Source organism: Camelina sativa, chromosome 7 (assembly GCF_000633955.1).
Source record: "Camelina sativa cultivar DH55 chromosome 7, Cs, whole genome shotgun sequence".
NCBI lineage: Eukaryota > Viridiplantae > Streptophyta > Magnoliopsida > Brassicales > Brassicaceae > Camelina > Camelina sativa.
Window position 1 is genome coordinate 32,752,780 of NC_025691.1, and position 13,583 is coordinate 32,766,362.

A 13,583-nucleotide genomic window follows, 5' to 3' on the forward strand; every position below is an offset into this window, starting at 1 on the left:
GTTTAGTTGGAAGAAGTATTAGAGGTAGGGGTTTGTGCAGCTGGACTAGAGGGTGGTGTGGTGCCTCCATCGATGAGTTGTGCAGTGGTTGTAGGCGCGATAGCTAGTTGGGTGGCTGCAGGAGGAGGAACCGTAAAAGCTGAGTATTCAGGAATTTTTTCAGAGATGAAGAGGACAAGCTTGTTGATCACAGCTTGAGACTCTCGGTGTTCCTGATCACGTCGTGCATTCTCAGACTCATGTTCAGATATCTTGCGCCGAAGTTGATCTTGAAGCTCCGCAAGAGTTGCTGCAGAAGAGCTCGCATAGCTCTCTTTCCTTTTTCTTTTCCTTAGTGTCTCAACAAGTGATCCAAGGCCAAATGGGTTACCTCTGTTATCTGTTTGAGTACACTAAACCAAAAGATAAACATTCGCTAATCAGCACAAACCAGAAAACCAAATGCAGAATCAACATCAAATATTCTAGGTTCCTAAGCATAGCTCATTAAACAAATTTAAGAAAACCAGGAGACTGTTAATCTAAGAATAAACATCAATCATCATTCACATTAAGAAACCAAAATTGACAAAGAAAAATCACACACAAAAGACAAACGAATTACCTCAAGGAAGATCTCATTTCTTTCTTCAAGGGAAAGAGTTCGATGTGTTGAACTCTCTGAACCATCTGGACCATCATTGTCCGTGTCAGTTTGTCTGTCTTCTATGGTCTTCTCATAGGTCTCAGCAACTTGTTTGGCTTTTTGATCCACAAATGATCCATCTGGCCGAGTGTGTGTTTTAAGAAACACTTCGACCAGTGATACAGGACGCCCCAGCTCTTCCTCCTACAATGATAGTGAAACACATTAAATTATGAAAATTTTAGAAAAACATTAGGAGCTTAAGTGGCCGTGAGAGCATTAAATTATGAAAACATTAGAAAAACTTTGAGGTGAAGTGGATGGAAAGAGAAGTGTTACCATTTCTTGATGAATTTGTACATATGATTTCTGACCAGCTAAGTGTTTGTGCACTCCAAGGCCTCCACGGTCCGAGTTTCTGCAATGAGAAGCATTCTCACTCCTCTCCATGGCATCAGGGGTGTTCCAATATTCGCACATAATAGGCCATACTTTATCACCAATCCATGGTGGTTGTACACCACTCCTCCTAACTTGACTGACAATGCCTTTCATCCTGCTCTTTGCTATCTTCAAGAAACCTTCTTTAACAAGCTCAGTAATCCCGATATCCCAATTATACTTCCGCTACAATAACACAAAACATTTAAGTTAGCAAATTGACCAATTCATTTATATAGAGTTAAGTGTTTAAAGCATTGTCAAAACTATAATTTGACTTACCGCAAATGTCCTGAAGTATCGCTCTTGAATGTGTTGTGGAGTAACCTTCCAACTGTAGTAAGGCCCATCAAACTTTCTCCTTAAGATTCCAGCAATGACTCGAGAAAGCTTTCCTTTGTGCCGGTTAAACCTGTTACATTAACTGAGTAAGTCTACTTGAAAATATGAACCAATAACCTATTGAAACTATTGAATATCTAATAACAACCGTTTACTGAACATCAAACAACAACAAACAACAAACAACAAACAACAAACAACAAACAATCGATTAGTGAACCTATTACCGCAAGAGGAGAGAGTGTTACCGAGTATACTTAAAGATCAAACTATTGAACACATTCATGCTTTTAAGATTCTATGTGACATACCGAGTATACTTAAAGAAAAATTACAAGAGGAGAGAGTGTTTATACCATAGAGTTTCGACTCCAGGGATAGGATGCTGAGACAGGAGTGGTAGATGTTCTCGGCCTGGAAGAGCTAGCAAACCATCTAACAGATCTTGGTAGTGATCGACATTTTGATTAGGGTTTTGTTCTTCCTCGTTTGCTTCGTCGCCGTTATCTCCCTCTGGAACAAGCTCCGGTTGCGGTTGAGGGTGAGGAACAGGAAGAGGCGCTTGTTGAGGAATAGGAGGCGGTTGAGGGTGAGGAACAGGAAGAGGCGCTTGTTGAGGAATCGGAGGCGGTTGAGGGTGAGGAACAGGAAGAGGCGCTTGTTGAGGAATCGGAGGCGGTTGAGGGTGAGGAACAGGAAGAGGCGCTTGTTGAGGAATCGGAGGCGGTTGAGGGTGAGGAACAGGAAGAGGCGCTTGTTGAGGAATCGGAGGCGGTTGAGGGTGAGGAACAGGAAGAGGCGCTTGTTGAGGAATCGGAGGCGGTGTAAGTATCCTCCGCGGTGGATGACTACTCGACGGTTGATTTGTCCTCGACGGTGGATGACTACTCGACGGTTGGTTTGTCCTCGATGGTGGATGACTACTCGACGGTTGGTTTGTCCTCGACGGTTGATTTGTCCTCGACGGTGGATCTGTAGTCGGCAATGGACTACTTATTGGCGCTGGATTTGTCGGGGGAAACTGTGAAGGACGGCTTTGATGTGAATGGGTTGCAGACTGTGTCGCAGAGTCTGTGCGTTCAGAAGGGTTCGACGAATGAGAAGAGGATCTGCTAGAATTGAAGATTCGGACACCGTTGGCGGTTCTGCCACCGCGACCTCTGGAAGCAACCTTGGTCTTAGGAGGCATCAGATCGACGATTGAGAGAGAGAGAGAGAAGAAGAAAAAGATTTAAAGAGAAAGTGATAGAGGATTGAGAGATTGAGAGAGAAGGAGAGATCGAATTGTGACATACTACACAAGGGCAGTAAAACCTACCTCTGATATTTTGTGCATGGCTACAGGCAAAATCGATGAACTCTTCCACACCCGCCGAATAATCCGATGAGATATGATTAGTGAACGGATTGATCTGATTGTACATCCATGCTCTTGAAGGATTGTTCCACATTATTATTATTTTTTTTTCTCTCTTTTTTTTTTTTTTCTTGCTCTCTCTTTTTTTTTCTCTTTCTCACGTTTTTTTTTTGTTTCTTTCTCCCGTTTTTTTGTTTCTTAAATGAAAGAAGAAGTGGTGGCATATATATAAGAGAAATTTTGCCACTGTTTTGCGACTATTATAGAAAGAGTCACAAAATTTCAGTTCACCTAACACTCTTTAAGCACATTTTTTGCCGACATGGTGCGTCTCTTTTGCGATTGTTTTCAATGTAGTCGCAAAAGTTGAGTACAATATCTTCCACATTCTCAACGTTTTTTGCCGACATGCAGCGACGACTTTGCTACTAAATGATACTCCAAAAAGTCGTTGCAAATAAGTCTCTATTTTGCGACTTATTTGCGACGGCTCTCACGTACCAAAATTGCAGTTGCAAAGTAGTCACAAAATGCATCTTGTTTTGCGACGAAATAATATCAGTTACAAAAGAGTATATATTCGGTCGCAAAGGTGAGACGTTTTTGTGACTTTATTGTTTCGTCGTAAATTTGCGACGGTTTTACTTCCGTATTTTGTATGGTCGTTAATCGATATTAAAATAGTCGCAAAACCGTCGCAAATATTTGCGACTAAACAACCAGTCACAAACAGTCGTCGCAAATGGCATGTTTTCTTGTAGTGTGCAAGACACACACCATAGCGATCAATCCAACAAAATGTTTTGTGTTTTCCAAGTTTTTTGAAAACCTTGAGAGCATATCATTCACGCATCTGATCCGTTAAAAACTATCAGTGTTTGAGATATGCCGAACACAACATTACGCTTGTATAGTTTCTTTTTTCCGATACATATATATATAACCAACCTAGAAATTAGTTTTTGACCCCAAAAAAACAAACCTAGAAATTAGATACATTTTTTTTGGGTGTTTAAATATTGTTAGCCTTTAACATTTTATAAAAATAAAGAAACTCAATCAATGGATAAGGTTTAATGTCTGCAGCATGGCTAAATATAAGATGCCGTTTGAATTTTTCTCCATTCTTGGTTACAAAGATCCTAAATAGTCTCATCCTCACTTTGTATATAAATCAATCTTTCTCTTCTTTTTTTTTTGGTTTTACTATAATCAAAATCTTTCTCTCGAAGCAATTCTCAAGTCTGATCAGCAAATTAATTTTCACCGAGATGGCTTTCAGAATTACCGTAAGTTTTGTTTTCTTGACCATTCTAGAATGTAGTTAAATGTTAGTTATATTTACATTTTGAACACGTCTATTATTGTTTTTGTATTTTTAGAGCCAAATGCGACCGGTCGGAAACCAAATTGGTGGCCCTCGTCGTTTCGCAACCACAGTCGCCGATGGCGCCAAACAAACATATAACAAGTAAATAAGAAATACTAAATATATTGTTTCAGTTTCAGTATTTACATTTGTCTCGTATAGAGTATGTAATAAAAGGTTGACTCCATAACCGTTTTTAGTTTGATCAGTATGGAGTGTTTTTTTTGTTTCAATATAGGTTCTCTGTAACGGGAGATTTTGCACCAGTGGCTATAATAGGAGGTTTTGTTGGTTTAACGGTGCTAATGGCCGGACATAGCCTGAAGCAGCAGCTTGTGCATGCTCCGGCAATCAGTACAAGAAAGAACAGAAGAGCGGCTGTAGCTGAGGTCGATGATCCAGAGAATTGTGTTTCCTCCGCTGACAAATTCATCAACAAGTCTTGGCTACGTAAAGTAGGTCAGATTCAAGATAAGTCTAAAGCAATCTTATCTGATCCCACCCGACCTAACCCATACACCACGTATGTTCTAGACATCACCTCTCTTCAATTTTTTTCTTTTCTTTCTATAACTATATATCATATAATTGCATAGATCACATATAACTAGTTTTGTAAAAACTCACTAGAAAAACTCAAATCTGTCTTTTGTTAATGTGTGCAAAGGCCTCGAAATGCAGAGACCTTGAACTCCGTTGGCGTGGCTCCAAAGGGAATCTGAAAACTTTCTTAAGAGTTCGAACAAGATTTTTTTTTTTTTTTTTGCTTTCGAATAAAAAGTCTCATTTATGTTTTCTAATTTCTTTGTTTCTAATTAAACTGTACTGTACATATAAAATAATATCTTTGAGCTTGTTTCAAATAAAGTTGCTTTCTTTTTCTTCCTAGTTCTTTCTCCTTTTTTACTTATATCAGACGTCTTTTGAAGTTTAAAATCCTATTGAATACTTGCATTACTGACGTTGTGGTTGCAACCTATCAAGGACTTGACAAAGAGTAGTACCAGTCCTGTCCATGAAGCAGCTTACAAACAACTTTCACAATAAAACGTACACTCACCTAACTGCATCGAAAAGTAATCCCCAAGAAAAGTAATACAAAGAGTCGATTACAGATGCTTGAAAGGAAAGATGGTTCATCTTTGTGGTTGCAACCTATCAAGAACTTGTTTCTACTTTGCCCCTTCTCTAGAGGAAGATGAAACTGATTTAGGAAAGCATATCGAGAAAGCTTTTGTCCAATCTCCCTTCATGCAACATATTGGCCACCAAGCCAATGGTTGAAGCATCTCCAGCAAACCCCCGACTCCTCATTTCTTTAATGAGTTCTACTGAGGCAGCTTTGTCGCAATCTCTAAGGCGCACCCTGGTCAGTGTATTATACGTACCGCTATCTGGAAGAGGCCCATTATCTTTCATTTTTCTAAACAAGGTATCTGCTTCCTGTAGTAAGTGTTTACTACACAAGCCTGCGATCATGGTATTGTAGGTTACAACATTAGGTTTCACTCCTTTGAGGCTGAGGCTACAAAATAAATCCCACGCTTCTCCCACCCTATCAGCCTTGCACATCCCATCAATCATAGTAGTATATGTAAAAATATCAAGTTCCAGTTCACTCTTTTGCATATACTCAAAGATCACCAAGGCCTTCTCTAGCTTCCCGTTTTTACAAAGTCCATCTAACAAAATGTTGTAAGTCACGATACTGGGAGGCACACCATCAAATTCCATCTTTTTGAATACCATTTGGGCATGCTCACAATCATCAGCTTGGAAAAATCCTTGGATAAGAGTATTGTAAGTGAATGTGTCTCCAACCAATCCTCTTTGAGACATCTGGCGGAAGAATTCCATACCTTCTTCTACTTTCTTAGACTTACAAAATCCTTTTATAAGAGTATTATATGTCACTATGTCTGGGAGACAATGCTTGCTAACCATGAACTCAAACATCTGTTTGGCCTCGTCTAGACGATCGTGCATACAAAACCCATTGATCAATGAACTATAAGTAATGGTATCAGGGGGTATAGACCTTCTGATCATCTCCTCGTACAATTTCTCAGCTTCTAGAAGCTTCCCCTCCTTCACAAACACATCGATCAATGCACTGAACGTAACTACATTGGGGTTGATTTTCTTTTCAATCATATCTCTAAGTAGTTGAGAGGCATCAGTCCATCTTCCGTAATTACAAAGGCAACTAATGAGGCAGTTGTAGGTAACAACATTGGCTCTAATTCCTTTGTTCTCCATTTCGTTGAATAGGTCAAGCGCATCATTCACATGCTTGTATTTTCAAAGAGCATCGATGACTGTGTTGTAGATTACAACACCAGCCTCTAATTTTCCTTTCTCCATCTTCTTGAGAATACTTAAAGCCAAATCAATGTCACCTCTCTTACATACTCCATTTACCACCACACCGTAAGTAACCAGATCTGGTTGACAACCTTTCTCAGCCATCCGCTCAACTAAAGCCACAGCTTCGGAAGCTTCGTTGTGGAGAAAAAGACCATGAATCAGAGTGTTAAATGTAACCGTATTGGGTTGATATCCCATTTCCACCATCTGATCAACCAAAGCAACTGCCTCTGAAATCCTCATACTGTGGCAGCAGTATCCATTGAGAAGCGAAGAAAGCGTGACAATGCTAGGCTCATAGCCGAGTTTCATCATCTTCCCCAAAATAGCTAAAGCAAGAGAGACTTGAGAGCGTCGACAAAAACAGTTAATCAAAATGCTGTAAGTATAGTGATTATGAGAAATCCCCAACTTGTGCATCTGCTCGCCCAAGGAGATGACAACATCAAACTTCTTCATTTTGGCAATGGTACTCAACAATTTACTGAAATCAATAATTGAAGGCAAAGGACGACACTGAACCATATCACCGAACAAACCAATCGCATCGTCTAACTTCAAATCCTGTAATTTCCCATTTCGTCTACTCAGTTTCTCTCTGTAATCAGAAAAAGATCGTCTCCAACAAAGAGCAGGAACGCTTCCAGGATTACCTCTGGCCAGTTGGAAATATCTCTTCCCCGTCGCAATCGATCTCCTCATATCCTCTTGATTGCTTCGAAATGGCTTTTCCCAGTACTGTGTATTATTCACTGATCAATCCAGCAGCGACATGGTTCAATCGAATAAACCCTAATGTAATCGAGAGCAGGCGGTTCAATGTTGATTCCGTTACAGCTGGTTTTCTTTAACCGGTCCTTGCTTTTATTTTATTTTATTTTTAGTCGTCTCTAAGCCAAATTCTTCTTTTGATAATTTTATACAGCCTTTGAAATTCCAATTTATCATTTTTTTTTATTTTACTCTGATTTCCAATTTCCAAATTATATAAAGATTCTGCGAAATTTCTAATTGAATCACTAAACCGGACAATGAATGAAGTCCTTGGTTAGTAGTGACTAGTGAGTGACTCTAGTGTCACCATTAGGCACCCAACGCAGCGTTTTCATTACCACAACTTCATCATATCTGAACATGAAAAGCCTTTATAATTTGCATGAGCTCATAGTCAATTTATAGATCGATTTAGTTTATCTTGATTCAACAACACTCCAAATGCAGAGACATTGAACTCCGTTAGTGTGTGTCTTCAAAACGATAACTTTCTCTGAAGCGAACAAGCTCTCTACTTTCAAAAAAATAACAAAAAAAAAATCAATTAAAATTTCTGTTTTTTTGTTGTTGTGCTAAATGTATCAGACAAGTCATCCATATACAACCTCAATTCAAACCAAACAAAAGGATCCTCATACCATCCTCTACCCTTTTACACTTGCAAAATCCCTTTATAAGAGTACTGTACGTCACAACGTCTGGTAGACAGTCCTTGCTAACCATGAGCTCAAACATATGCTTAGCCTTGTCTAGGAGATGGTGCATACAAAACCCATTGATCAATGAATTGTAAGTGATAACATCAGGATCTAATGATCTTCGTATCATCTCCTCATACAATTTCTCGGCCTCTAAAAGCTTCCCTTCTTTCACAAACGCATCGATCAAAGCATTGAAGGTGACCACATCAGGGTTGATTTTCTTCTCGATCATATCGCTCAGCAGTCGAGAAGCATCACTCCATCGTCCGTAATTACAAAGGCAGCTTATGAGGGAGTTGTATGAATAAACATCTGGTCTAGTGCCTTTGGTCTCCATTTCGTTGAATAGGTCAACAACATCATCCACTTGTTTGTATTTGCAAAGACCGTCAATGACTGTGTTGTAGATGACTACATCCGCCTCTATTTGCTCTTTCTCCATCTTCTCGAGCAAAGTTAAAGCCAAATCAGTATCACCTCTCTTACATAATCCATTAGCTACCGTACCATAAGTAAACAGATCTGGTTGACAACCTTTTTGCACCATCCGTTCAACTAAAGCCACTGCTTCAGAAACTTTGCTATGAAGAAAAAGGCCATGGATTAGAGTGTTAATTGTGAATGTATCAGGTCGATATCCCATTCCCACCATTTGATCAACAAGAGATACAGCGTCTGAAATCCTATTCCCGTGACAGAAACCATTGAGCAGCGAGTTAAGCGTGACAATATCGGGCTCATAGCCGAGTTTCATCATCTTGCCAAGAAGAGCTAAAGCAAGAGAGATTTGTGAGCGTCTACAAAAACAGTTTATGAGAATACTGTATGTATAGAGACTGTGTGAAATCCCCAGCTTCTGCATCTGCTCGCCCAAAGGAGATACAACATCAAACTTCTTCATCTTAGCAATTGCAGAAAACAATTTGCTGAAATAAACAATGGAAGGCAAAGGACGAGACTGTACCATGTCCCCAAACAGACCAACTGCATCGTCTAACTTCAAATCCTGTAATTTCCCATTTCGCCTACTCAATATCTCTCTGTAATCAGAAAAAGATCGTCTCCAACAAAGAGCAGGAATGCTTCCAGGATTACCTCTCGCCAGAGTAAGCCGATGAATATATCTCTTGCCCGTCATCGAAATCGCCGCAATCGATCTCCTCATCCTCGTGATTATGCTTCGACATTGTTGAATCATTGAATCCAATAAACCCTATAATCGAGAGAACTCGGTTCAATGTCGATTCTTAAACCGGTCTTTGCTCTTTTTTAAAAGGATATTTTTTTTTTAGTCGTCTCTAAGCCGAATTTTCTTCAATTAATGTTTTCAATTGAATCACTCCGGTCTAGATAAACCGAACGATGAATGAAGTCAATATGTTGAAAAATGCTAATTCTAAGTGAGATCATAAATTTACTATTGTCTCCATTGTTCTAACTTTTGTCACCATCATCTATATAGGAAACCAGACACAGCTTTTTGTCACCATCATCAATATATATATATATATATGTATATACACCTTAATGTCTGCATCTTTCAAGTATGTCCAGACAATACAGAGAACAGAACCAAGAGTATATAGACACACCCAAAAATGATTTGCCTCAGAAACAATTCGTCAAAATCTGCAAAACAAAAAGGAATTTGTCATTCAAGGATTTATAAAAACTTCATTCAATGTACAAAAGCGTGACACTAATTTTCTAACTCACACGGATTTAGAAGATGAATGTAAGATTGTAGCCTAACAAACTAAAAAGGAAAAAATGGTTTTGGAGAACTCAGAACAAATATGCAAGTTCTATTCTGAAACCACAATCAATATATATAATTTCCATATATGAAGAAGGCAAACAAATTCTAGAATGAGAAAAATAACGAGGCTGCAAAATGACAGAACCTTTTTAGGTTCCCTGCCACTAACTATGAGATGAGAGTTTGTGGGTGACTAAAGGCATTTAGGTTAGATATGTTTATATAGAGAACGAATAGATTAACCTAATTATCAATTATAAGACAACTTCATAAAACTTACACAATACAACAACCAAACTTTTTTAAGAAATACATGTAACACAAGCACTTTATTCTAAGAAGCTAATTGTCTGAAACGTTCAGGTCTTTCTTCTGAGAAGATATGTAATCTCATAGAAGCCTGGCCAAACCAAACAACTCTCTCTCTCTCTCTCTCTCTCTCTCTCTCTCTCTCTCTCTCTCTCTCTCTCTCTCTCTCTCCAACCAATCTATCTTCCAAATCTTCATTGGAAAAGTCCCTAAAGTAATCTGACAAAGCGTCATGATTGAAGCAGCTTGATCTTGATTCTTTGTACAGAATTCTACAGCAATGTATGGTTGCCTTTTTCAATTCACAGATTCTACCTGCGAGTAGACACCAATCATATGAGAGACCAATCTTAAAAGTAACAACAAGCATTTCAGAGAAAACCCCCCATCAGAAAGCACTATGATCAAACCAGATTCATTTATATTTAGCAAACGAAAGCTGGTTTTTACACGGTTCTTTGTATAGAATTCTACAGCAATGTATGGTTTCCATTTTCAATTCACAGATTCTACTGTGAGTAGACAACAGATGTACAAAGCATATGAGACACCAATCTTTAAAGATTTGGAAACAAGTCAACAACAGGCAAAGAAATGATCTCTTATTCTTGTAAAAGTAACAAGTAACAAGTATTTCAGAAAGAAAAAAAACCATCGGAGATCAAACCAGAGCTGTGTTTTTGTAGCCTTTCACCCCGTTAGTTAATCAACAACAAATCGAGTAATATTCTACGAATTAAGTGCCCTGTGAATTGAACCTCACCTAAACCATAATAGTAAGATATATACCATTAGTACCGACTTGCTCAGTCAATTCACTAAAATTTATCCATTAAAGGGTCATTCACTATATTATTTCCTTAGCATTGCGCCAAAAAANAAAAAAAAAAAAAAAAAAAAAAGAACACTATACTAAGATTTAGCAAACGAAAGCTGGTTTTTACATGTTAGAAACAGATTCAGAAACTTTTTTGTGTACAGGAAACAACATACGTACTTGATTGACCTCACGGATGCCTACCACTCCTCTTTTCTTGAGGATTCAACTGTTTTAAGAAAGCATATCGAGAAAGCTTTTGTCCAATCTCCCATCATGCAACATATTGGTCACCAAGCCAAAGGTTGAAGCATCTCCAGCAAACCTGCAACCCCTCATTTCTTTGATGAGTTCTGCTGATGCTGCTTTGTCACCATCTCTAAGGCGTGCCCTGATTAACATATTATATGTACGATCATCTGGGAGAAGCCCATCTACTTTCATTTCTCTAAACAAGGCATCTGCTTCCTGTAATAGGCGTTTACTACAAAATCCTGAGATCATGGTATTATAGGTTACAACGCCAGGCTTCACTCCTTTACGGCTGAGGCTACAAAATAAACCCCACGCATCTTCCACCTTCCCTGCCTTGCACATCCCTTCAATCATTATAGTATATGTGAATATATCAAGTTCCAGTTCACTCTTTTGCATATACTTGAATACCACCAATGCTTTCTCTAGCTTCCCGTTTTTACAAAGTCCATCTAACAAAATGTTGTAAGTCACGATACTGGGAGGCACACCATCAGATTCCATCTTTTTGAATACCATTTGGGCATTATCACAATCATCAGCTTGGAAAAATCCTTGGATAAGAGTATTGTAAGTGACTGTGTCTCCAACCAATCCTCTTTGAGACATCTCGCAGAAGATCCCCATAGCATCATCTACCCTTTTACACTTGCAAAATCCCTTTATAAGAGTACTATATGTCACTACGTTTGGGAGACAATCCTTGCTAACCATCAAAGAAAACATATGCTTCGCCTCGTTTAGACGATCGTGCATGCAAAACCCGTTGATCAATGAATTGAACGTGACAATATTAGGATCGATAGACCTTTGAATCATCTCCTCATACAATTTCTCAGCCTCCAAAAGCTTCCCTTCTTTCACAAACGAATCGATCAATGCATTGAACGTAAATACACTGGGGTGGATTTTCTTTTCAATCATATCACTCAGGAGTCGAGAGGCATCGCTCCATCGTCCGTAATTACAAAGACAACTAATGAGGCAGTTGTAGGTAACAACATCCGGTTTAATTCCTTTGTTCTCCATTTCGTTGAATAGGTCAAGCGCATCATTCACATGCTTGTATTTGCAAAGAGCATCGATGACTGTGTTGTAGATTACAACATTGGCATCTATTTTCCCTTGATCCATCTTCTTCAACAATCTTAAAGCCAAATCAGTATCACCTCTCTTACATAATCCGTTTACCACCACACCGTAAGTAATCAGATCTGGTTGACAACCTCTTTGAACCATCCGTTCAACTAAAGCCACTGCTTCAGAAACTTTGTTATGAAGAAAAAGTCCATGGATTAGAGTGTTAAATGTGAATGTATCAGGCTGATATCCCATTTCCACTATCTGATCAACCAGGGATACAGCATCCGAAATCCTATTCCCATGACAAAAACCATTGAGCAGGGAGTTAAGCGTGACAATGCTAGGCTCATAGCCGAGTTTCATCATCTTCCCAAGCATTGCCAAAGCAAGAGAGAGCTGAGACTGGCGACAAAAACAGTTAATGAAAATATTGTACATATAGAGACTGTGTGAAATTCCCAGATTCTGCATCTTCTCTCCCAAGGAGATGACAACATCGAACTTCTTCATCTTAGCAATGGCACTCAACAATTTGTTAAAATCAACAGTGGAAGGGCGTGGACGAGACTTGACCATGTCACCGAACAACCCAATTGCATCGTCTAACTTGATATCACTCAGCCCATTTCTCAATATCTCTCTATGACCAGAAAAAGCTCGTCCGGAGAAAAGAGAAAGAGTACCTTTAACCAGATTAAGCGGATGCCCAAATATCTTCCCCGTAATCGCAACCCATCTCCTCTTCATCTTCTCCCAAAAAAATTTTGCTTCCGAAATGAATCTCTCCTTAGAATTAAAACCCTAGAAAAACCTCCGATTTGGGGGAATTGTTAAATTTGAATCAATTGGTTTTACAAATAATATTGAGCTGGTTTAATGTCGGTTCACAGATAGCTGGTTATCTAGAAACCTTTTCTTGAACCAACGGGATTTCTGAATCAAAGTTAGTTTTACAAATCATCCGAATAATTTTGAGCCGGTTCAATGTCTGGTTATTTAGAAATCTCTCCTTGAACCAAAATGATTATTCTATCTAACAAATTAGTTAGTTCTATCCAATTTAAGAAGAGGTCAAATTGTTTACGTTGGAACAGCGAGAAACTTTCAGACAAGTACGCTTATCTTATCTCCGAACCGGTTCAACCGAATTAGCACAACACGCTGCGTTTCAATTCCCACACAACTTTTCAACAGTAGAATTGTATAATAAGGAAGTTAAAATATATATAAACTCTTTCAACTTCAAACTCAAAAAAGTTTTACATTTGGACCTAAACAATGAAACAAAGAGCCTAAACTGGTAGTACTTAATATTTTACCCTCTCTTTTCTTTTTTTCTCTTTACACTGAGTTTTCTAATTTACGCCCCCCCCCCCCCCCCCCC

At 38.8% G+C, this 13,583-nt stretch overlaps 3 protein-coding genes and 1 pseudogene across 3 annotated transcripts; 1 reads left to right on the forward strand and 3 right to left on the reverse strand.

The window, feature by feature from the left end:
• On the forward strand, nt 3,985-5,000 carry LOC104703921. Its single transcript, XM_010420013.1, has 4 exons — nt 3,985-4,054; nt 4,148-4,236; nt 4,373-4,657; nt 4,802-5,000. The coding sequence occupies exons 1-4, from the start codon at nt 4,037-4,039 to the stop codon at nt 4,854-4,856; spliced, it is 447 nt and encodes a 148-aa protein (XP_010418315.1). The 5' UTR covers nt 3,985-4,036; the 3' UTR covers nt 4,857-5,000.
• On the reverse strand, nt 5,324-7,203 carry LOC104703922 (annotated as a pseudogene).
• Nucleotides 7,882-9,141, reverse strand: LOC104705197 (pentatricopeptide repeat-containing protein At1g62910-like). The gene has a single exon (XM_010421170.1). The coding sequence runs from the start codon at nt 9,139-9,141 to the stop codon at nt 7,882-7,884; it is 1,260 nt and encodes a 419-aa protein (XP_010419472.1).
• Nucleotides 11,096-12,790, reverse strand: LOC104705198 (pentatricopeptide repeat-containing protein At1g63130, mitochondrial-like). Its single transcript, XM_019228120.1, has one exon. The coding sequence runs from the start codon at nt 12,773-12,775 to the stop codon at nt 11,096-11,098; it is 1,680 nt and encodes a 559-aa protein (XP_019083665.1). The 5' UTR covers nt 12,776-12,790.